Consider the following 26,685-nt stretch of genomic DNA (forward strand, 5'->3'; position numbering starts at 1 on the left):
TTGTCAGTTTTCCTGCTTATTTGGTTTGATTGATTGAATTTAGATTGCATTTTTTAAAAAAAAGTTTTTGTAGAAGAATTTTTGTAATTGAGAGCTCAACAAGGTGTTGACTTCACTCTTCTGTCTTGATTTTGCCTCTCTATCAGTGATTTGGAAAAAGAAATAGATTGTATGCTCATCGAATTTGGGGATGACACAAAGGGAGGAGCTAATGATTTTGACAGAATAAAGCATTGGGATTACCCAAATAAGATCACATTCGACAGGGATAAATATATAAAGTCTTGTACTTGGGCATAAAAATAATCAATTTCATAAGTATAAACTTGGGGAGATATTTCTAGTTCTGAAAAAAATCTTGAAGTTTTAGTAGACTGCAAATTCAATATGAATCAGCAATAAGATGATAGCCAAAAAGATTTAATGTGATTTGGGGTTGCATTAAGAAGAGCATAGCTTCCAGAAATTGGAAAATGATAGTTCCCCTGCATCCTGTTTTTGTTAGACATTATCTATGATACTATGCTCAGTTCTAGGTGCCATAATTTAAAGATACTGATTAGCTGAAGGATATCTGGGCAACCAAGATAGATGGTTAAGGGCTTTGAATTTTTATCATATGATGATGGGTTGAAAGAGCTAAGAATGTTTAGCCTGGAAAAGAGAAGATGGCAGGAAGTTATTGATGAGAGAAGAGTCACAGTTGAAAACAAATATCTGAAGGGTTGAGGTTAGAGCCTGTCATACTGAGGACAGGTTATATTTAGGTTTTATATCAGGAAAAACTTCTAAACATCAGTAGGGTCCAAATTGGAAAAAACTGCCACTAGAGGCAATGGGTTGGAGGTCTTTTATGCAGGTTATGTTATAATGAGGATTCTTTTCATATATGGATTGGACAATATGTCTCCTAAATTCCTTTCCAATTTTCCATGTGTAAAGAGCAAAGAGGATTTTATATGAAACTGTGGGTCTCATGTAACAATTAAATTTTGGTTCCAAGCTGTTCTGCTTAACTGTCTCCTTCTATAATATCTTCAGTTTGCTTCTGTGCATTTAAAAAACTTTTTTGATATTCTATACTTATTTTTCTATTCATATCACTCTTAGCAGTACTCTTTCTTATTCCCCCAAATCAATAGGTCCCCTGTATCCCAGTTCTTTTTAACCACTTAACAGTGGTTACAAAGGAATAGATAAATTTATGTTCTCAACATTTGGTCCTTAATCCTCCTCCCCCTAGGGCAACTAGGTAATATGATAGTGCCTGGTCTGGAATCAGGAAGACTCATCTTCCTCAATTCAAATCTGGCCTCAGATTCTTTTAGCTGTATAACCCCTGTACAAGTCATCTTAACCTCATCTGCCTCAGTTTCTCATCTGGAAAATGAGCTACAGAAGGAAACTGCAAAGCACTCTAGTGTCTCTGCCAAGAAAACGCCAAAGGAAGTCACAAAGAGTTAGATATGACTGAAAAACAAGTGAACAACAACTTCCTTTCTCTTGGCTCCATCCCACTATAAGAGAAAAAGGAAATTAGGTTCATAGCTTAGCTTGGTTCCTAAAAAGCACAGTGCCAATTCAAAGTTTAAATCCCCTCAAAGCTTAAGTCCAAGATACCCTAGCTTTTCTGGGCTTTCTTCATGCTAGTTGGTCAAAAATACCCTGACTAAAATACTGGCTTTAAGGTCATCATGACTTGAACTCTCAGGTTTGGTAGATCCACTTGGAATAATAATCACCAGGCATCTAAAATTGAGAAACTAAAAAATGAAATTTAACAGAAACAAAAATTTCCAGGCCCCTTTCTTGAAGCTAGAGTAAATGAGGGATCAGAGAAAGGAAGTCTTGTAGCAGGCAAGAGTTCAAGACAGAACAAAACTTATAGTTTGACTGGTTTTAAAAATAGTCTTTCTGGTTACACAGCCAATTAAAGAAAACTTTCGTCTTCCATGGAGTTGGGGACTCAAGAATGCCTCTATCCTAGATGATTCAGATATGTGTAAGCAAGCCCCTTCTCCACACTCACATATGGTTATAGTCAATGCAAATATAATATAGTTCTATTTCTACTTCTCTCATTTTATATTACTTCACATGGGTCTTTTCGTGTTTCCTTATATAATTCAAGAAATCAATAAACATTTAATAAGATCAAAGTTGCAAAGTAATTCAGTGTAGTGAATAGAGAGAGCCGGTGTCAAAATCAGGAAAATTTAGGCTCAATTATTGCCTTTGACACATACTGACCCAGGGCATCTCTTTATATCCCTTTCCCTAGGCAACTCTTAAGACTACACATTACAGAGAAACAACCAATCAAAATTGGTAAAAGAAGTTCCTTACTTAGAGATTACTACAAAGACAAAATCATAAATCTGGATCCAATAAAAGGGAGAAAAAAAGATACAAGTTCATTGAGGGCACAAAGACAAAAGCAAAATAGTCACTGCCTCTTAAGAAGCTTACTTATATGTACCATATAGTTTTTAATAGAACTATATTCCATTACAATAACATAATATTTTGTTCAACCATTCTTTAACTGTTGGACTGTTAATCAGTTTTGAAGTATTACAAAAATTAGAACTAAAAATGAAGTAACACTTTCTCCAGAAAATTTCTTTACTATGTTCTTATCTCCAAAGCTCTAGTTCTATCTCTAATCCAAATATCCCCCTCAAAATATATTTTTAATTGTTACATTTTAAGTACCAACTTCAAAAATTAAACATTTTTAATTTTAAAAATTATTTCCCTCCCTCCCACTTCATTAAAAAATTTAAAATCCTTCTAATAAATAGTATTGTTGTTGCTCATTTATTCAGTATTTTCTAATACTTTGTGCCCATAGCACAGTGACATTGTCAATGGAGAGCCAAGATGGTGGAAAGTAGCTGGGAAGTTAGCTGAGCTCTTCTCTTCCTAGTTTCCCTCAGAAAAGATGTTAAATCAAGCCTTTGAAAGAATCCCTGAGTGACAAAATCTACAAAAAGGCAGAATGAAACAATTTTCCAGCCTAAGATAAATTAGAAGGGCTTCAAACAAGGTCCGTCTCACTTGGATAAAAGAGCACACCACAGAAGTGTGTTTAGGCAAGCTTTTAACCAGAAGAGGACTAGCACATAAGCTAGCCATGAGGCCTCGAGTCTCAATGCAGCAGTCCAACTGCCAGTCTTAGAACCCAGGGTATAAGAGGTTAGGCTGGGCCATCCTAGCACAGAAAGTTAGAGACTAGATTCCTAGCCTCCAATGTAGGAAACTTGGAACAGTGCCCTCTGTACCCCAGAAACAGAGGTCAACTTTAAAAAATTGTCAAAAAACTAAAACGAGCCATTGCATAGAAAGTTACTATGGTCATACAGAAGATTCAAACCCCAAACCAGAAGAGAACATTAATATCAAAATGTCTACATGTAAAGCCTCAAAGGGCAAAATGAATTTGATTCAAGCCCAAAGCATCATTTTGGAAGGCCTCAAAAAGGATTTTTAAAATCAAGTAAAAGAGATAAAAGAAAAATTGGTAAAATAAATGACAGTTTTGCAAGAGTTATGAAAGTTATGAAGAAGAATCAACAACTTAGACAAGAAAGCACAAAAAGTCACTGAAGAAAACAACTCTTAAAAAAATATAACTGCCCAAATGAGGGGAAAATCTATTGAAGAAAACTATTCCTTTAAAAGTAAAATTGGTCAAATGGATAAGGAGGTACAAGTTAACTGAAGAAAAGAATTCCTTAAAAACTGGAATTGGGCAAGTAGAAACTTATGATTCTTGAAGAGATCAAGAATCTGTCAAACAAAATTTTAAAAAATGAAAAAATAGAAGAAAATATAAAATATTTCACTGGAAAAATATCTGACTTGGAAAACAGATCTATGAGAGATAATTTAAGAATTATTGGTGTAGAGGACCACAGATATTGGGGAACTCTGAGAAAATTTATTTGAAGCAGACACTTATAGCAGGGTGTCAGTGTGACTGATGAGATAATGGTTCTCTAGTTTACATATACTTAGTGTGATATAATGATGAATTGATGTAATCACTCTAGTTGGCATATACTTAGTGTGATATGGTGATATAATGGTTCTACAATTGGCACATATTCAGTGTGTTGTAGTGATGTAATGACATTAAGGTATTTAAGGGCTGAGAGGACTGGAGATGAGAACTCAAGCTCAATCTCAGATTCAGACACAGACTTGAGACTCCAGACTCCATCCTTGACCATCCTCATGGTGACTCTCCTGCCTTCATCACTTCTCCACCTAAGACCAAGGCCCGCCCAGAGATCTTCCAGAAAGCTAGTGTGGACACTACAATTGGACTATCTGAAAGCAGTGACCAAAAAAAGAGCTTGGACAGCATTTTTCAAGAAATTATTAAGGAAAACTTCCCCAATATCCATGAACCAGAGGGAATTGAGTCATTGAAAGAATTACCTCCTAAGAGAGACCCCAAAATGAAAACTATAAGGAATATTGTAGCCAAAGTCCAGACTTAGAAGATCAAAGAGAAAATACTGCAAGCAGTCAGAAAGAAATTCAAATATCAAGAAGTCACAGTAAGGATTTATCAACTTCTACATTAAAGGATTAGAGGACTTAGAATATAATATTCTAGAAGGCAAAAGAGCTTGGATTACAACCAAGACTCAACTATCTAGAAAATTTGAGCATAATCTTTCAAGATTAGAGTACTTTCTTTTTATTTTATTTTATTTTTTATAACTTTTTATTGACAGAACCCATGCTAGGGTAATTTTTTTACAACATTATCCCTTGCACTCACTTCTGTTCCGATTTTTCCCTCCCACCCTCCACCCCCTCCCCTAGGTGGCAAGCAGTCCTATATATGTTGAATATGTCATAGTATATCCTAGATCCAATGTATGTGTGCAGAACCAAACAGTTTTCTTGTTGCACAGGGAGAATTGGATTCAGAAGGTAAAAATAACCCGGGAAGAAAAACAAAAATGCAAACAGTTTACGTTCATTTCCCAGTGTTTTTTGTTTGGGTGTAGCTGCTTCTGTCCATCATTGATCAATTGATCAATTATGTCTCTTTGTCAAAGAAATCCACTTCCATCAGATTACATCTTCATACAGTATTGTTGTTGAAGTATATAATGATCTCCTGGTTCTGCTCATTTCACTTAGCATCAGTTCATGTAAGTCTTTCCAAGCCTCTCTGTATTCATCCTGCTGGTCATTTCTTACAGAACAATAATATTCCATAACATTCATATACCACAATTTACCCAACCATTCTCCAATTGATGGCATCCATTCATTTTCCAGTTTCTAGCCACCACAAAAAGGGCTGCCACAAACATTTTGGCACATACAGGTCCCTTTCCCTTCTTTAGTATCTCCTTGAGATATAAGCCCAGTAGTAGCACTGCTGGGTCAAAGGGTATGCACAGTTTGATAACTTTTTGGGCATAATTCCAGATTGCTCTCCAGAATGGTTGGATTCATTCACAACTCCACCAACAACGTATCAGTTTCCCAGTTTTCCCGCATCCCCTCCAACATTCATCATTATTTTTTCCTGTCATCTTAGCCAATCTGACAGGTGTGTAGTGGTATCTCAGAGTTGTCTTAATTTGCATTTCTCTGATTAATAGTGATTTGGAGCACTCTTTCGTATGAGTGGTAATAGTTTCAGTTTCATCATCTGAAAACTGTCTGTTCATATCCTTTGACCATTTGTCAATTGGAGAATGAAATAGAGTACTTTCAAACTTTGCTAATGAAAAGACCAGAACTGAACAGAAAATCTGATCTTTAAATATAAAACTTGGGAGAAGCATAAAAAGGTAAACAGGAAAAAAAAAAACTCATGGTATTCAATAATGTTGAACTGTTTACATCTCTACATGAAAAGATATTTGTAACTTTTTAGGAATGGCATCTTTATTAGGGCAGTTAAGTATATTTAGACAGAAGGTATGGGTATAAGTTGATTTTGATGTGATAATTTAAAAATTTATTTTAAAAAGGTGGGAGAAGAGAAAAGGAGAGACAGAAGGTGGTAAATTATATTACATAAAGTATGAAAGACCTATTAGAGTAGAGAGAAAGAAGAGAGAGGGTAAGCATTGTTTGAACCTTATTGTCATTGAATTTAGTTCAAAGAGGAAATAGTAATAACACCCTCAGTTGGATAAAGAAATCTATCTTAACCCTAAGGGGAAGTAGGAAAGGAAAGGGAAAAGAAAAAGGGAGTATGTGATAGAAGGGAGGGAAGATTGAGGAAAGTGGTGGTCAGAAACAAAACAATGGTGGTGAGGGAGTTTGAAAGGAGAGAGAGAAATATAAACAGGTAGAAAATAGCATGGAGGGAAAGACATATTTAGAAATCATAACAGTGGATGTGATTGGGATGAACTTTCCCATAAAACAGAAGCAGATAGTAGAGTGGATTAAAAATCAGAATCCTATAATATGATTTTTATAAGAAATACTTTTGAAATAAGATATACACACTGAATACAGTCCTTTTATGACATAAAAATGGTGCTGATACCTAAATCAGGAAGAGTCAAAGCAGAGAAAGAAAATTATATAGCAATTTTCCTAAAGAACATTGATGGCCAAAATTTCAAATAAAATGTTAGAGATAGTACAGAATAGTTAGAGGTCTGGTATTTCTAGATCACCTTTTTTTCCCACTTTATTCATTTTTTACTATTAAGATTTTTGACTTTTTGTCAAAAGCAGAGATTATAGCAATTTATAAGCCAGGAATTCATACCAGGAATTCAAGGCTAGTTCAATATTAGGGAAACTATTAGGGAAACTTCTACTTTAATGTAGAAGTGAAAAGCACTTATCCAAGTGACCGTACAGTAATAACAAAACCAACAGAAATCATAGCTCTTGACAAAATACAGCATCCATTCCTATTAATAACACCAGAGAGCATAGAAATAAATGGAGCTTTCCTTAAAATCGTTAAAAAGATAGATAGTATCTATCTAAAACCAGCAGCAAGCATACCTGATATGAGGACATGTTAGAAGCTTTCCCAGTATTATCAGGAATGAAACAATGATGCCCATTATCATAAATATTATATTAGAAATGTTAGCTTTGCTAATAAATGAAGAAAAAGAAATTGAAAGAATTAGAACAAGCAGTGAAGAAACAAAACTATCTTTGCAACAGACAATTCTGGAGAAACTTTTAAAATTACATAAAATGATTAATAACTTTAGTAGGATATAAAGTAAACCTACACAAGTCATCATTTCTAACCAATAAAACCTAGCAGCAAAAGGTAGAAACAAATGCTATTTAAAATAATGATAGACAATGTAAAATATCTGGGAATCTACTTGCCAAGACAAATTCAAGAACTATATAAACATATCTAAACAAACTTTTCACACAAAGTCAGATCTAAACAACTGGGAAAATGTCAGTTTCTCATGGGTAGGCCTAACTAATATAATAATTCAGTGTCATACTAATCAAATGACTAAAAATTATTTTACATAGCTAGGAAAATAACAAATTTAATTTAGAAAGTCAAGAAAATGAAGGGAATTAATAAAAAAAAGTGCAAAGGATGATGGCCTGGACATATAACAGATCTAAAACTATATATATAGAGCAGCAATCATCAAAACTATATGGTAATGGCTATGAGTGATGGATCTGGAATAGGAATAGTCCATGACTATAAAGACTCCAGCTTCTGGAATAAGAACTCATTATTTGTTTTTTATTATTATTATAGCTTTTTATTTACAAGATATATGCATGGGTAATTTTTCAGCATTGATAATTGCAAAACTTTTTGTTCCAATACATGTTAAATATGTTAAAGTATATGTTAAATACAATATATGTATACATGTCCATACATGTATTTTTTTTTTTTTTTGCTGTATTTTGCTGTACAAAAAGAATTGGACTTTGAAATAGTGTACAATTAACCTGTGAAGGAAATCAGAAATGCAGGCGGACAAAAATAGAGAGATTGGGAATTTTATGAAGTGGTTCATACTCATTTCCCAGAGTTCTTTTGCTGGATGTAGCTGATTCCATTCATTACTGCTCTATTGGAACTGATTTGGATCATCTCATTGTTGAAGAGGGTCATGTCCATCAGAATTGATAATTATATAGTATTGTTTTAGTATATAATGATCTCCTGGTCCTGTTCATTTCACTCAGCATCAGAAGAACTCATTATTTGACAAAAATTGGGAAAACTGGAAAATAGTATTGCAGAAATTAGCAAAGACCAACATCTCACACCACATATCACCATATGGTCAAAATACGTACATGATTTAGAAATAAAGTGTGATTCCTTAAGCAAATCAGGAGAGCAAAGGATAGTTGGTTCACCTGTTAGATCTGTGAAGAAAAGAATTTTGACTAAGAAACTATGAAATATAAAATGGATCATTTTGATTAAATTTAAGTTTTTACATAAAACCAATGTAACCAAGATTAGAAAGAAAGCAGAAAGATGGGAAACGATTTTTACAACTAGCGTTTCTGATAAAGGCCTGACTTTTAAAATACATACAGAATTTGAGTCAAATTTATAAGACTACAAGTCATTTCTCAATTGATAAAATGATCCAAGAATATAAACGGGCAGTTGTCAAATGAAGAAATTAAAGTCATATGGAAGAAATTATAGTCATGTGGAAAAATGATCTAAATCACTATTGATTAGAGAAATGCAAATTAAAACAATTCTGAGGGACCACTGCATACTTCTCAGATTGGCTAATATGACAGAAAAGAAAAATGATAAATATTAGAAAAGATATGGAGAAACTTGGAACATAATACATGGTTGGTGGAGTTATGAACTGATCTAGCCATTCTGAAAAGCAATGCCCAAAAGGCTATCAAACTGTGCATACCCTTTGATCCAGGCAGTATCACTGCTGAGTCTGTATCCCAAGGAGATAATAAAAGAAAGGAAAGGACCTACATAAGCAGAAATGTTTGTAGCAGCCCTTTTTGTAGTGGCAAGGAACTGGAAATTAAGTGGATGTCCATCAGTTGGGGAATGACTAAATAACTTATGGTATATGAATGCTATGGAATATTTTTGTTCTATAAGAAACTACCAGCAGGATGATTTCAGAAAGGCCTGGAGAGATTTACAGGAACTATGCTGAATGAAGCAAGCAGAGCCAGGAGAACATTGTACACAGTAATAGAACTGTGCAATAATCAATTACAACAGACTTAGGCCTTCTCAGCAATACTATCCAAGACAATTCCAAAAGAGTTACAATGGAAGACACTATTCACACCCAGAGAAAGAACTGTGGAGTCTGACTGCAGATCAAAGCATGTTATTTTCATTTTGTTTTTTTATTGTTCATGTTTTTCATGTTTCTGTTCATTTTTTTTCTTTTATAACATGAAATAATGTGGAAATACATTTACATGATCTATATTAGACTGATTGCTATTTTAGAGAGGAGGGGATGGGAAGGAGGGAGAAAAAAAAATTGGAACCAAAAATTTTATTTAAAAAATGTTGAAAACTATATCTTTTCATGTAATTAGAAAAAATAAAATACTATTTAAAAATACTTTTCATGGAGTTTTCTTGACAAAGACACTGGTGTAGCTTTCCATGTCCTTCTCCAGTGGATTAGAGCAAACAGAGGTTAAGTCACTTGTCCCCATCACACAGGTAGTGAGTGTCTGAGACTGGATCTGAACTCATTAGATCTTTCTGATTCCAGATATATAGCTCTATCCACCTAACTACCTACAATAAATATCAGAGCCAAGTAAAATAAATTCCCAGGCTGTCCATGTAAAAAAAAAAAAAAGGTCTCAATTTGTATTCTGAGTCCATCACCTCTGTCAGGAGGTGATTAGCATGCTTCTTCATTGATCTTCTAATATTATACTTGATCATTGTATTGATCAATTAAACCTTTCAAAGTTATTTGTCTTTATAATGTTTTTATCATGTAAACTATTTTCCTGGATCTGCTCTCTTTGCTGGGCATCAATTCATATAAATCTTCCCCAGTTCCTCTGAAATCCTCCTTTTTATCATTTCTTATAGCAAAAAAGTATTATATTACATTTATATACAATATTATGTTGAGGCTTTCCTCAAGTGATGGACTCTCCAGTTCTTTGCCACAACAAATAAAGCTGCTATAAATATTCATGAGGAGACTTGTCTAGACAAGCCCAGATTAATATGGAGGCACTCTATATCTCCTATCATGATGAGGGCCTCTTTTGATAGGCTATGTAGCCTGAAGAGACTATGTCTTTCAGTTAGCTAGACTGAGATAATCACTTTGCCTGCATGTTCTTTACTGTAGCACACAGAGAGAAAAGATCAAAATTTCCTCAAAATATGGTACCATGAACTGAATGGCTAAATGAATGAATGGTGAAGGACTTTCCCTGCTCTTCCTCTCCTTTACCCCAATTCCTAGAAAAAGGCTTGGGGGTGATGTTTTTGTTGTTTCATTTGCTCTCAGTTTTAGGTACCAGTGGTGAGCACCATTGGAGCCACCAGATATGGGAGCAGGAGCCATAGTAACTTCGAATCCAATATTACAGGCATAATGGGGCAACTAATCAGCCCAGCAAGGAAGCCCAGAGAAGCCAGGGCACCTGCGTCCTAAGCCTGAAGGGGAATTTGGACTTGGAACTGTTCTCTACAGGAACCAAACTAAACTGTGAATCTAAATCCACCCCCCACTAAATCAGAGATTGAGATGGTTTAAGAAGGGAGGAGATTAAATCCCACTTGTTGGGGAAGTATATCTTCTATTTGCTAATAATATACCTTTGAAATATTCCTTTGAAAAGGTAATGTTAGTGGCTAAATGGAATTGGGGTACAAAGACCTCCCCCAAACATGAAGGGAACACCTCTGGTGGGGGGATGTAAAGACCCATGATGTAAAGACTTGATATTTTAAGCCCTCTTTAAAGATACCAAAGAACCCTGGGGAGGAGTGAAAAGCAATATATCTGGACTTTGTGGTAGTGAGGGTTAGGATGATCAATGTTACATATTTTTGTACATATGGATTCTTTTCTTCTTCAATCTCTTGGGGACATATATCTAAGAGTGTTATTTCTGGGGAGGACTATACACAGTTTAACAATGAGCTTTATTAAAGTTTCAATTGATTTTCCAAAAGAGCTCCAACAATTCACAAATCTTTAAGAGAGCATTTAAGTGTTGTTTTCCTTCAGTCCCTCCAACATTTGTCACTTTCCTTTTTGGTCAACTTTGTAAATCTGATGGGTATAAGGTAGAGTCTCAGAATTGCTTTAATTGGTACTTCTCTAGTTATTGGAGATTTGGAGCATTTTTTCCATTTAATCACTCTTTTGGATTTCTTCCTTAGAAAATTGCCCATTCATGTCATTTGACCATTTTATAAGTTAGGGAATGGTTCTTATTCTTATAAATATGAATCAATTCTTTTTATGTTTTGTCAGTAAAACTTTTATCAGGAAAATTTGCTTCAAATTTTATTTCTCTCATTTATTTCTCATACTTTTATCTGCATTGGCTTTATGAAAAACCTTTTTAAGTAATCAAAATTGTCCATAGATCATCTTTAATCCTTTCTGTCCCTTCTCTAGTCATGAACTTTGCCCCCTTTCCATAGTTTTGAAAGATTATATGGGTTAATGTACACCAGATTGTGTGGATCACAACATAGTATTTTTACTTTTTTGATATTGTTTGCTTGCATTTTGTTTTCTTTCTCATTTTTTGTCCTTTTTGATCTGATTTTTCTTGTGCAGCAAAACAAGTGTATAAATATGTATGCACATATTGGATTTAATATATATTGGATTACTTGCCATTTAGGGGAGGGGGTGGGGAAAGGGAGAAAATTGGAACACAAGGTTTTTGCAAAGGCAGTGTTGAAAAATTATCCATGCGTATGTTTGAAAATAAAAAGCTTTAATTAAAAAAAAGATTATATGGGCTATATAGCTATACAAATTAAACATATACTGACAAGTCATAATTTCGTGATCCCTACATTTAATTATGTGATCTCATATGGGGTTGCAACCCATGGTTTATGAAGCTATGTTTTATGATAACTTTTATGTCTTAATTAATGAATCAAATTTAGAGCTTATCTTGGCATAAGCTGGACTACAAATTTCTGAGAGAATACTTTCTAGATGAGCACTTATTTTTGCTGATATTTTCTTTATTAAATCATATATATCTTGATAGTCATTTGTTATGAATTCCCAAATTCTTATTATGGTATTTGTTTTAATTTATTTATTTTTGTTAAATTTTAAGTTCTGAAGTGTCTTCTTCCCTCTCCTTACTCCCCACCCTCTAAGGCCATCATTCGACATAGACACAGACACGATCACACATATACACCCATACCTACACCCACATATTCTGTATTATATATACTTCTATTTATCAGTTTTTTCTGGAGGTAGAGAGCACCTTCCTTCAGAGGTCCTTTGTACTGGTGTATGTATAATATTCAGGATAACTTAGTCTGACTTGCCTGACACTGTGCCTAAATGTATATGCCATATTAAAAGGGGAGATGTGTGTTTGTGCCATTTTACTAGGAAGGCAGGTTACAGTCACATTTGGCCAAAAGAAGGCTGGCCTTCTTCTTGTCTTGAATCATCTTTTTTCCTCTAGGTCTCTGTTTGATAACTCTGGACCCTGTAACAGCTCACCCAAATTTGGTGATATCTGAAGACCGAACCAGTGTGTGGCATGGTGATGTTAAGCAGATGATTCCTGACAATCCAGAGCGGTTTGACTCAAGTGTGGCAGTGCTTGGTGTAGAAGGCTACACCAATGGAAAATGGTACTGGGAGGTAGAAGTAGCCAGGAAAACCAAATGGACAGTGGGAGTGGTCAGAGAATCAATTAATCGGAAAGGCTGTTGTCCTCTGACTCCTATGGATGGTTTCTGGCTCCTCCGCCTAAGGAACAGTATTGAGCTAAAGGCTCTAGATGTGCCTTCCTTTGGTATGGTGCTGCAAAGCACCCTTACCAAGGTGGGAATATATTTGGATTATGAAGGGGGACAGGTGTCCTTTTATAATGCTGAAGATATGACTCACATATATACCTTCAGCAACACCTTTACTGAAAAACTATTCCCCTACTTCTGCCCCTGCCTGAATGATTCTGGAGATAACATAGAGCCACTGAGCATCATTCATCCCTTTGGCATAAGCTCAGATAAGCAGTAATGCTGCTTTGTTGATTCAGAGCTTTATTAAAGGTACTGATGCAGTTTCTTGGATTCATGACTCATTTCTTCAGCCTTCTATCTCTGTCGACCCACTTAATTAGAACCACAGTAAACAACTATAGTAGAAATCTGACAAATTAGGTTTTAGTTTCACTGTTTTAACTTTACTTGACAATTTTATTGTAATCAGAAAATATCAAAGCTAAAAGGGCCTTCACTTCATATACTTCAATCCATTCATTAACATAAATTCCTATGGCTGCATACATACAGAATACATACACACATAAAAGAAAAATGGTCATTCAGCTCTAACTTGATCTCTAGTGAGAAGTAATGAATTACCTTCTGAGGTAGCCTATTTACATATCTAATTGTTGAGAAATGTATCCTTGTATTAAGCCAAACTTAATGAGCTGATTTTCAATGAGTTCATTTCATTCTTTTGGGTTTTATAAGATGTAGGCCTCAATATCTTTTTAAATAATATTTTATTTTTTCCAAATACATGTAAAGACAGTTTTCAACATTTTTTAAAGATTTTTTCGTTCCAATTTTGTTTCTCCCTCCCTCCCTTACTTTCCTACTCCCCTAGACAGTAAGCAATTTGATATAGACTACACATGTACAATCATTTTAAACATTTCCATATTAATCATGTTGTAAAAGAAAAATCAGAACAAAGGGGGGAAATGATGAGAAAAAAGCAAACAGCAACAAAAGGGTGAAAATGGCACACTCTGATCCACATTCACTCTCCATAGCTCACTCTCTAGATGAAGATGGCATTTTCCATTCAAAGTTTATTGAAATTGTCTTAGACAGTGAATTGCTAGAAGAGCTAAGTCTATCACACTTGATCATCACATAATCTTGCTATTATTGCATACAATGTTCTCTTGGTTCTGCTCATTTCACTCAGCATCAGTTCATGTAAGTCTTTCCAGGCTTTTCTAAAATCAGTCTACTCATCATTTCTTATAGAACAATAATATCCTAATATATTCATATGCCATAACTTATTTAGCTAATCCTCAATTAATATCTATTCAATTTTCAATTCCTAGCTACCACAAAAAGAGCTGCTACAAACATTTCTGCATGTGTAGATGGTTTTTCCCTATTTTATGATCTCTTTGGGTTACAGATCCAGTAGTGATACTGCTGGATCAAAGGATATGCACAGTTTTGTGGCCTTTTAGTTCCAAATTACTCTCCAGAATAGTTGTATCAGTTCACAACTCCACCAAACAATGCATTAGTGTCCCAGTTTAACATTCAGTTTAAAAAAAATTTTGAATTCCAAATTTTTTTTACCCTTCCTTCCCCCATCCTAAAGAAAGGTAAGAAATAACATATGTAGTGATGTGCCATGTTATAAAAGAAAAATTAAGATCAAAAGGAAAAAAAAAAAAAAAACATGAAAAAGTTAGTGAAAATAGTATGCTTCTATTTGTTTTCAGACTCCACCAGTTCTTTTCCCTGGATATGGATATCATTTTCCATCATGAACCTTTTAAAATTGTATAAACCTCAATATCAAAGAAAGGCTGCTTCCCCCCTTATTATCACTGAGGCAAATTATCTCTTGAGTTCCATGACACTGCAAGTACATCTTCAAAGAGTATGTGGCCCACAAGTTGATAAAATTTAATATTAGGGCACCTTCTCACTTTCACTTTTCATATATCCTCAAACACTCAATGCCTTCTGGCAAAACTCAGTGCCTCCCCTCTTCTCTTTCTTTTTCCTCCTTCTCCCCATAAACACACTATATAACATTCTACCTGTGCCTAGACAATGCCTCTACTGTCCAAATTTTCTTTCCATTGTCCATTGGACCATTCCTAATCTTACCTTTCCCTAAAATAACAACAAAATCACCCATATGAAATTTTAAAATATCTTTAATTCTATCTGGAAAGGTACTCTAATGAGTCTAAATTTCATAAAGATAACTGTTAAAACTGATATTCTAATACTTGTTTTTTTAAAAAAGATCAAGGGTTCTGATAAAGATCTAATTTCTAAAATATATAGAGAATTGACTCAAATTTAAAATGCAAGCCATTCTTAAATTGGTAAATGGTCAAAGGATATGAACAGACAATTTTCAGATGAAGAAATTAAAACCATTTCTAGTCATATGAAAAAGTGCTCTAAATTAACCTGAATAAAGAATGCAAATTAAGACAACTCTGAAGTACTATTATATACCTCTCAAATGGACTAGGATGACAGAAAAGATGATAAATGTTGAAGGGGATGGGGGAAAATTGGGACACTAATACATTGTTAGTGGAATTGTGAACTGACCCGACCATTCTGGAGAGCAATTTGGAACTATAACCAAAGAGCTATAAAACTTCATATCCTCTGATCCAGCGGTGTGTCTACTGGTTCTGTATCCCAAAGAGATCATAAATGAGGGAAAAGGACTCATATATGGAAATATGTTTGTGGCAGTCCTTTTTGTAGTGGTAAGGAACTAGAAATTGAATGGATGCCCATCAGTTGGAGAATGGCTGAATAAATTATGGTGTATGAATGTTATGGAATATTATTATTATTCTGTAAGAAGTAAGCAGCAGGATGATTTCACAGAGGCCTGGAGAGACCTTACAGGAACTGATGTTATGTGGGATCGACATGAGACCTTCTCAGAGAACTGACTCCTGCTACAGTTTGAGGTTACAGTTCCAGGAACCCCCCTCCCTTGCCTGTACCCTTGTTTAATCTGACACAAACTATTTTATAATGTATAGTCTCTCTGTTCTTTTACCCTGGGGATGGAGAAAGTCACGTACAGCTGGGGCCCAAGATGTGATAAAGTTTTAGAGTATAAAAAACCCTGTTCTGTTGCCTGTCCTTTGCCTCACTCCATTAGACTATGCTGATGGAGATAATGCCTTTTTTCTACAGAAAGTAAATAAACTGCTTTCTGCTCTGGCTCAGAGAAAGGTCTATTAGAATTATTTTAAGTTGATGGTCCCTGTCCCACGCAGTTTTCTTGGGACTCATCCAGGATTTGCTCTCTCACTGGCAACTCTCCTCACTCCCAAAGGCAGACACCTATTGGGACAGCAGCCTGATAGTCTTTGGACTTGATGGGGGAGATCCTGTTGTGGGAAAAGTAGGAGGCTAAAGAGAAGGATTCACCAGAGCAGAAACCAGAAAAGCTCTAACAAATTAAAAAGAGGAAAAAAGCCTGGTTGGTAGTAAGAGGAACAATTATCCAAGGTATATGTGGTACCCTGGTGTGAAAGCTTGAAAGGGGACCCTGAAAGGAGCAGCTCCTAGTAAGCCCCTCCAGATGATTGAGGGAAGGGGGCAACTCCTTTGTAATTGGCATCCAATAATAAATGGAGCATGAACCTAAGAAACAAAATGAAAATTGGGTGAGTCCCCTAAGTGTAAGCTAGGAGGAGGTACTATTTGGCCCAAGTACATAACTTCTGAGGATTAGGTATGTCAAAAGTTAAAATAATATGTAAGGGATTTAAAAGCAGTGTATGGGTGTGAGTCTGTGCTTTGTCTTTAATGTTTTTCTTATTCAGCTGATTGGGATTTAAAAGTGCTTGTAATGCATCTTGATGCAAAGTAAACTCAATTTTTTTTAAGCTTTCAAGCTTCTCTCCCTAGAAGGTACTGAGAATGACCAGTGTCACTGAGTGTAGACTTATGTCCAGTCTCTCCAAAGAACGGTAGGCTCCCCCCAATGCCCATGCTCTAAGTCAGCCTCAGTTTCTCTGTAGATGAATCTCTTCTGTTCCCCAACCCCCAGAGTCCCAACTTTAGGAGACTCTGGATTCTGTAAAAGGGTGTGATTTATCTCCACTTGGGGGCAGTTGTTCATAATGTAGAGTACAAAATTTAAGGGGGAAGATAGGAACCATTGCCATTTTGTTTCCAGGGGCCTATGTGTATTATCTTTGGTCTCAAATAGTTTACTGCCATTTCAAAGATCTTGGACAGTCTAGAAGAATGAAGTTTTTGAGGGGGAAGAAGAGTTTTCTCCCAAAAATTACTCCCTAAATTACTATGTTTAAATTTAAATGGTATATGATAGAATTACTTTCAATTGTTTATTTGGGAATAAGATTTCAGAAATATTTGTGCATTAATATTGTAGCATTGCTATTAGAAATTTAAATCTGTATTTGATTTGAAGTTGAAAAAAATGGTTATTAAAACAAAGTTCTCTAGTAACTTACCTAAAGAGGTCACATGTTTGTATCTCCTTAATAGATAAAATATGTTGCTTTCTAAACTGCATATTGAGTAATTTGCAAAAATTATGATCTATGCTTTAAAATTTAGTCAGCTCTGCTGGACATATGTATGTTTTATGAAATTTGGTCCAAAATTATTTAGATATTTTAAAAAGGTGAACAAGATAAATTGATTTGCCAAAGAAATTGATAATCTGAATGGAACATCCAGTTAGAATCTAACAAGCTAAAGTATTGATTTTTAAAATACAAATTATTTGTTAAAATTGGAAACCTGACTGTAAATTACATGAGAATTCTTATCCATTTTTGTGATAAGTGATAAACAAATAGACATTACATAGCTTATGAAAATTGTGAAATTGCTTAATTAAGTTATTTGAGATTGTCATAACATTGAAACCTAAAATTGTTAAGGATTATTGATATAATTTATTTCAGAAAGGAGTAGATGTTTTGGCTGACACCAAAAGATGTGGTTCCAGGACCTAAAAATGGAGGGATAGAATAAACACCAGGAATGGTAAAAATGAAATAGAGTGGGGAGAGCATAGAAAGAGGTTTTAATAAGAATGATGGAAAGGGCAAGTTCCGTTATTGCCAGGAGAAAGGAAACACCCCATGAAGTTGGTGCATGCTAAAACCTGAAAAGGTTAACTATAAGATGTGGGGTCAGAAAGCATAGTGGAATTAGAAAAGACACCACGTGGAGTGGGGTAAGGAGAAAGGAAAAGATCTCTTGGTTTGAGAAAAGGTAAAGGTTTAGCCCCTTTTCCCCCATTGGTTGTGGCTGCTTCTTAGAAGTGAGAGAACAAACCCACTTATTGGAGCTCACCCCCCTCCTTATTTCTGCCACATTGCCCCCCCCCATTTAGATAAAATTATTTTAACATTGTGTTTATTGTTTAAAGAAAAAGCTTATAGACATGGTGTTAATAACTGAATGTTTTTATTTTTCAAGTCTGTGGTTGTTTTTAAGGCAAAGTAATTTGAGATGCTATGTCAAAGGTTCTACCACTTAGTTGGCAATGAAAGGAACCTCTAAGAGAAATTTGTTAGATTTCTGGTTAACTGCAAATTCTCTGAAAGTGGTTATTTTAAAACCCATTCAGCAAATTATCTAATATTAAGTGCATCATAGTCTCATTGTTTAATGAATATGATTTATAGCTATCTTGCTCTTGGCACATGGGATAGATTAAGATTTAAAACCCGATTAGTGAAACTTGCTATTGAGATTTAATCTCTTGGAATTATAACTATTATTGTTTTGAGTTCTGAATTTGGGAATGATTATCTGATGAATTATTAAGCCAGTAAACTATCATTTGAGAGCTGAATTGGCTAAAGTGGGATTGTTACTACATGATTGGTTGTCAAACTGTACCCTCAGACTGAGGATCAGTTTTGATGTTATTAGAATCATGCTCCTGCTTTTTCTCTTATAGCAAATTTCTATAATCAGAAAGTGGTAAATAGAAATCATAAGTACAGATGAAGTATGTAATATTTTGCTGTTTTCGATCTGAAAACACAGTCATTATATCTTATAATTAAGTAAATGATTATTTGGCCTGGTCATCTATCTGTTGCTAGATGTGTCTGTATGAAATAATGTCTTTAAGAACCATATGTAAATGTAAAAACAATTAATACAACTATCTGTGAGACCAGTTATTTTATTGATTATTGAAAGTGAAGCTGAAATATCTTTCATCTTTTATATAAGAAGATTTTAGTGTACCTAAGTTTTCTTAGAGAGGTGCAACTTATGGAATGTTTTGTTACATTTTATAATTTATAGAAAATTTATAGAAATCTGAATGTTTTTTAAACACCTTCAGGCCAGTTTCTAATCCCAGAACCAAGCAGTGGAATTTAAAGCCTACAATAGGCTACAAAGGCTCTTGTTAAATCTATTTTCACTGGTCTCAGGCCAGCAGCCCAAGTGACTCTTGAAAGTGCCACTGAACTTTCTTCTCCTGAAACCTATTCAGAGTTATAGGGATAGTGTATGTGTGTATTTTAATCTATCTCAGTATCCTGCTTTTGATAAATGAGACCTGTTAATGAAGGATTTTGTGAATATTTGTTATTCTGATAGGATTCCCCCTTTCTAAAAATTGCTTTTGGGATAGAATGTAGTTTCTAAAAAGGAGATGATGCCTAACTATTTGCAGAATCTTTAGGGAAAATATAAGCACATCTCCCAAGAATGAGGGTTCTGCTCTTTGTACTTGCTCTCTCTCTCTAGTGCTCTTAGGTTTATTTTCTTCTAGGCTTTCAGCAATTCACCTTGAAATGACCAGCACTAGATAGTTATATTGACTAGTTTAAAGAGATACGACTCAACCCACTGGATCTTCAATCAGTCCAAGCCTCTTCAAATGGGATCCTGTAGGATGACCCAGCTCAACGCCCGTTCTCAACAGGAAGTACTTGCAGAAGAGAAGATTATTATCCCACATCCTCAAAAGATTTTGGGTTCTGTTTGTTTGGGAAGGAACTGGGAACTGGTTAGTGAATGGACTCCAAATTACCCAGTGTCCAATTAGGTTTCCTGTAAGTGAAGGAATCCCGAAACTCTAAAACTCCTTGAAGGACAAATTCTCCTTGAATCCTGCCACTATAAAGGCACTGTCCGAGGACAAACAGCTTCATTCCATAATTTAGGTGGGGCTAGGTGAGTCCAGAGTTGGAGATACCAATCCCATTGAATTGGAGAAACACTCCTTTAATTCCAGCTCAAGCTGAAAACCCAGCCCCCATGGAGTAGGCCTTCAGCTTGTAGAGGAGTTAATATGCCATGCCAAAGAAACTCTCTCTCTTCCTGGCATATCAGAAAATTCTGCCCGCTGAAATGATATTCTCTTGCAGTGCTATCCTCTCTTTATCCTCACCTATTTGCCTAATGAGACTTTATATCTCTCTCTGGATATTTTTACTGGAAACTTCACTTCTCTATCAGGACCTTGCTACTAAGGAATTCAGCCTTTTTATTCATGCATAACAAAGGCTGACTTCCCAATGTCTATAATAAACTTCTTTTTATCAGTCTAGCTTTTCAGGTTTGTAAATTCCTTTAAGAAGAATCTCTGTGCCACCAGAAGGGGTTTCCCAAAACTCCCTACACATGTGCAGAATCCCAAGGGGTTTGGGTAAGTCTGACCTCTTCATTTGGTTCCCTGAACCCTGAACCTGTCACTAACCTTATCATTTAACTCCCTGACCACCAGGAATCCTAATCCCCTCATTTGGTTCTCTGAATCTAATCTCATCATAAGGAGTCCATCAATCCTGTGAAGGGAGGAAGTTAATGCTATCCCCTGCTGCAATAGTATTTGGAGCTTTAGATGGGGATACTGAATTAACATTTGGGTTAATATTACTGGCAAAGGATATCGCAAACAATTTATTTTGATACTTGTCAAATTATAGAATTGTCGAGGCTTGACTAGTCTTGACAAGTAGGTACAATTGTGTCCTAATAAAGAAAGGTTTTTGTGGAACTGCCTGTCTAATATGGAATTATGTTTGGTTTGCTACAGGGGTTGGACATTTAGAAAATGCAAATCAAAGAGTAAATTGGTTATACATGTAATAGGTAATAGGTAATAGATCTCTTAGGAAGAATTGGAATCAAAGTAAGGTCTTAAGGCAAGTGATAGATACCAAGGCCTGGATAGAATTGGTAAAGTACCCTGTAAAAAGAGCCTGAACAAAAAGCAATTTCTATGTCTGTACTATAGGTTGCCCCCATGTCCAGATAGTACCATTCCCTTTGGGAATAGAAAAACACAAGAGTGAATTCCTCCTGATCCCAAAATAACTTTCCTGGGGAGAGTTACAATGCTTTATACTAGTCCCTTTCCTCTGGAAATCAATCAGCTTTCCTCTATCACAGGGTCAAAGATTGCAAAATCTAGGGACTGTAGTGGCAAGTACCCAAGTCATAACTGAGAGTAGCTCTGGCAATTTCTTGGATGAGCATACCCCAAGCAAATCTTGAGTATAATGTGGAGACAGCACTCTCAAACTTGCTTTGTCTGGGAAGAGAGTGGGCACCTGTGCACCAATTCAATTGGCTATTCCTTTTTATCTTCGCATTCGATGAAGATTGAATCAGGAAGAATTAAGTCAATAATAGTAACCGATGAATTCAAGGCTAGAAATCTAGTTCTGGATTTAGGTTATTCCTGTGCTGGTGAGTAAATATTAAGTTATACTAGAGAAGCAGTGAAGGGAATAGTAGAGTAGTTAGATGCTACTAGCAGAATAGTATGGGAAAATAAAATGACTCCAGAAAGATTAATGGCAGGAAGAGGAACATTGTTACAATTGGAAATTTCACTCCTAGCACAACCCTAGCAGAAGAATTAGCAGAAAATTCGGGGATTAGTTACCCACCCTAATTTGTGTGGTGGTTAATAGGCTTTTAAGAAGAGGGATGTAAAAAATTAGATGTGAGAACCAAATTATTAAAAAGAAAAAAGTGGGATTGTGAGGAATAGATGGGCATTTGTTTTTTTCATGGTTGTGAAAATTGGATCGGAGAGATGAAGCTTGAATTGGATGGCCGAAGGACATTGAGAAATAATCAAAGGGGAATTTATTTGGCAGAGGGACTAGCTAGGTAATGAAAAGTGGAGAATTCATGTATTGTAACTTCTGTTAATTCCAATTAATGAGGAATCAGGATTGGGAGTCCATAAGTCAAGAACATAGGGAAGTCCTGAAGATGAGATATAGAAATTGACAAATTATACTGGAATTGGTGTGAGAAGTACTCAAATGATCAAAAAGGAATTATGTGGGATCGATGTGAGATTTTCTCAGAGAACTTGATGGGGTTCTAGTGACAGTCAGAGAGTTGTGGGATTTGGTTGGCGCAGGTCCTTCATGAAAGAATTCAGGAACCTGAAGAGTTTTAGGTGGCAAAAAGGAAAGTTTATTGTTGAATGAGAAGCCAGTTTTGCTAGGAAACTGACTTCCTAGTGGCAAAGTCCTATTAGGAAAATGGAAGCTGGCACAGAGAAGAGAATGTCTTCACAGCGGGCAGGGTCCTGGGAGCTATGCCAAAGAGGCAAAGCATACTACTTTGAGACAATCTGCAAAAGAAGTGAGTTTAAAATTGCCCTTTAATAGGGAATCTTGAGGCTCAGATTTCAGACTGAAAAAAAAGTCAAAGTCCCCAGGCCTAGATCTCCAATTGAATGGAAATCACTTTGAAGGCTTCTGGAATTGGGAATTTCCTGAAAAGGGTCTGAATCCCCAAAAGATCAATGGGGTGATTTGCCTTAGAAAAAGCCCAGCCAGGAGGATAAGCTCTCTCTCATAGACTCTCTGGAGTCTGGGAGACCCCAATTTCTCTTCTTTTGCAGATCAAAAGACAGATTAAAGGGAACATAATTTCATACCCCTGTCAAACTGACCTCTGCCACAGTTTGGGGCTACCGTTATAGAAAACAAAGATCCTTGCCTTGTACCCTTGCTTAATTTTGCATAAACTGCTTTGGGGGGAACTATAGATTTACAAAGCAGTTTATGCAAAACAATGAGTGATTCAGGACAATTCCAACAGACTTGTGATGGAGAGAACCACCACCCAGAAAAAAGAGTGTGGGCACTAAGCGTGGATCACAACATAGTATTTTCACCTTTTTTGTTTGTTTGCTTTTTTTTTTCTTTCTAAGCTGATTTTTCTTGTGGAACACAATAAATGTGGAAATATGTTTAGAAGAATTGCACATGTTTAACCTATATTGGATCACTTGCTATCTAGGGGAGGGGGCTAAGGGAAAGAGAGGGAAAAAATCTGGGAACAAGATTTTGCAAGAGTGATAAAAACACTTTTAGCATGCATTTTGAAAATAAAAAAAAAACAATTTTTTTTTTTAAAGGACCAAATGCAGGAGTTAAATTATTTTTGAGGGAAGGGGTCTTCCCAGTCTAAATCATTGATCAATTTTACCTAAGGCCTAGACTGTGCAATATACCTTAAAAATTCAGGAGGGGCAGCTAGGTGGCGCAGTGGATAGAACACCAACCCTTAAGTTAGGAGGACCCAAGTTCAAATTTGGTCTGACACTTAACACTTACTAGCTGTGTGACTCTTGGCAAGTCACTTAACCCCAATGCCTCAGCCAAAAAAAAAAAAAAAAAAAAAAATTCAGAAGGATAAATCAACATTATATGCAATAGTTCAACTGGAGGAACATTTAAGTCAAGATTTTTTTTCCCCTGAGGCAATTGGAGTTAAGTGACTTGCAGGGTCACACAGCCAGGAAGTGTTAAATGTTTGACATAGATTTGAACTCAGGTCCTTCTAACTTCAGGGATGGTGCTCTATCCACTGCACCACCTAGCTGCCCCATTAAGTCAAGATTCTTAAGGGAAATAATGAGGGAAAAACATGTGAAAGGAAGGGGCCTGAAGATCTCAAAATTATATCACAACTATTTGATACTAGGTAAAAAATTTTTAAACAGATTAGGTAGGTACACAACACACAAAAGATACAAATATAGTAACGTACTGTTCAAGGACAGCAATTATTCTTGCAAGAACTCACTATTTGTTGAAAACTGAAAGCAGCCTAGCAGAAATTAGGTTTATAAATCAATTTTTCACAACTATATACAGCAAAATAATCCCCAAATATATATAGACACACTTAGGTCACATTACAAAGGACTCCTAAAATGCTTTTCATGATCAAGAAGTTTTGAACTCTTGAGAAGACCACAGAAGAAAAAATGGACAATTTTGACTATATAAAATTGAAAATATTTAATCAAAATCCTAAGTGTAATTAAAATTAGAAAGAAAATGAAGGGGGGGGGGGTTGGCAGTACCAGATCTCAAACTGGCAAGAACTCAACTAACAGGAAAAAAAGTCTTTGAAGTAAGTTTTTCAAGTTTCTTGTAAAAGGTGGGATTTATCTGAAAATTGAAGGAAGCCAGGAAAGCTAGGAGACAAATGAGGAGAGAGAGAGAGATTCCAAGCATAGAGCAATAGCTAATAAATATACATGAAGTCAGAAGATGTCTTGAGGGACACCAAGGAATTCAGACTATGAGGTCTGTGTCACTAGATAACGAAGTAGCCAGGTTATGAAGGGCTAAAACCAAAGAATTTTATATTCGATCCTGGGAACAGGAAGCTGAATATGGAAGTGACATAGATTGCACATTAAGAAAATCATTTTGCCAGATAAGTGGAAGATGGACTGGAGTGAAGAGAAACTTGAGGCAAGGAGGCCAACCTGAGGCTACTGCAAACAATAGTCCAGGAATGAGGTGATGAGGTTCTATAATAGGGTATAGATAAATAGAACAGGCAATTCTCGAAAAAATACAAGTGATCAACAACAAAAAATAATTCTAGTAGAGAAATGGAAATAAAGCAATTCTGAATGTTCTGTCTTAAGAGTGCTGAAAATGAGGAAAAAAGAAAATGACAATTGTTGGCAAGGAATTGGAAGATAATACTAATAATGCATTGTTGATGAATCTATGTCAAACTATTTTGAAAAACAGAAATCACTAAACTCTGCATACCATCTTAACTGTTAATACCATCATAAGAGTCATATTCCAATAAAGAGGAAAAGGACCAATATATGCAAAAATCAATTTTTTGGTAGGAAAGAACAGGGAACTAATAGGGAGTCTATAAACTGAAGAATGACTGGACCAAATATGATATATGAGTATAATAGAGTATCATTGAGCTACAATAAATGACAAAAGGATTTCAGAGAAAATCTGAGGAAACTTGTAGGAACTGATGAATAGTAAGGTGAGCAGAACCAAAAGAACAATTTATATAGTAGTAAAGACGGGACAGTACAGTAACAATAGGAGGAAGCTGAAGGAAGTTGGGGGGGGGAAAGGTATTTGCAAAGAAGAAAGAAAAAATTAAAACATTTGTTAAAACGTACAGAAGAGCAAGCGTAAGTTCAGGAGGAATAACAAGCACATTAGCGTTGTAAATGATTTACTACATACTTTAAAAAAAATCCAAACTGCACTTAGTAGTGATTTGCAGTTTTACATATAATTCTTTTATTGTTCTACTTTATATAAGAGAAATAGTTTTTGGAGTTCATTATCAAGAATTTCCAAAAATTAAACTAAAACACCAATTAAACTCTAATAAAATGTACAAAAATTATAGCTCTTAAAGAGCACACTGGTTTATCAATAGCTATTGCAGTAGCTTATGGTATAAAACAACTTAATTGGAAAAACAATCCAAGCCTAAAATGGGATCTGGAACTAGAGAAATTATTGATTCCTCTATAGAGTGAGGATAGACTTCTTGAAGTTGGAAAAGTAGACCAGCAAAATAAAAAAACAATAGCTGTTCATCATTGCTATGATGAAGGAAAAAAAAATCTTGCTTTTGATAAATACAAAGACATTACTGTTAAAGATGGGGAGAAAATTATTTCTTTTTACTGATACCCATTTTTTCTTTCAAGGCTATTTTCAGAAGTCTAGGTGAGCCAATTAAACCTGAACATCTTTATAGGATTAAAATATCTCTCCTAAAAAAAAAATAAATGCTCTAAATCACTATGGATTAGAGAAATGCAAATTAAAACAATTCTAAGAAAAATGTTACATCCACTGTTATAAAAACAATTTTGAAGATCTTTATACAGTGCTTAAAGAAGAATAGTACTGAGTGATCAGTTCATACAATAACACATTGTAAAGTAAAACAACTTTGAAAGCTGTAACAACTGTGATCAATACAGGTTTCAGCCATGACTCCAAAAGACCAATGGTGCAACAAACTTTCTGACAAAGGAATAAGAGTTAGAATATAGAATGAGGCATGTGTTTTTTATATAGCCAATGAAGGAATATGTTTTCCTTGACTATGCTTATCTGTAATAATATATTTTTTGATGTCATGGACAGTAGGAGGGAAATAAAATATATTTTTTAAAATTCAAATTTAAAGTTTTGGATGTTGCGACAGATATGGAATGTTGCATGTATTTTCAGTTGAGATCACTGCTTATACTTAAAGTGTTTTAACTTTGTACAAGACATCTTTTATAGAATGGAGATAACCTGTGAATGTAATGTAAAAAAAAAAAATCATCTCAATAAAATGCTTTAAAAAAAACTTGAGGTAGCCCCTTCTACTGATCAGATTGGCTAAAATGATAGAAAAAATATGATAAATATTGGTGTAGATAT

General features: G+C 35.2%; 1 protein-coding gene across 4 annotated transcripts in view; it reads left to right on the plus strand.

The window, feature by feature from the left end:
• The window catches only part of TRIM69 (tripartite motif containing 69), a 41,631-nt gene extending 28,343 nt beyond the window's left edge, over positions 1-13,288 (plus strand). For all 4 annotated transcript variants that reach the window (XM_031952228.1, XM_003756065.4, XM_012546493.3 and 1 more), the window contains one exon: positions 12,673-13,288. In XM_031952228.1, the coding sequence (XP_031808088.1) occupies positions 12,673-13,235 (563 nt within the window). In that variant the 3' untranslated portion in view covers positions 13,236-13,288. The remainder of the gene's footprint in view (positions 1-12,672) is intronic.
• The last annotated feature ends 13,397 nt before the right edge of the window (positions 13,289-26,685 follow it).

Source organism: Sarcophilus harrisii, chromosome 2 (assembly GCF_902635505.1).
Source record: "Sarcophilus harrisii chromosome 2, mSarHar1.11, whole genome shotgun sequence".
NCBI classification, from domain to species: Eukaryota; Metazoa; Chordata; class Mammalia; order Dasyuromorphia; family Dasyuridae; genus Sarcophilus; species Sarcophilus harrisii.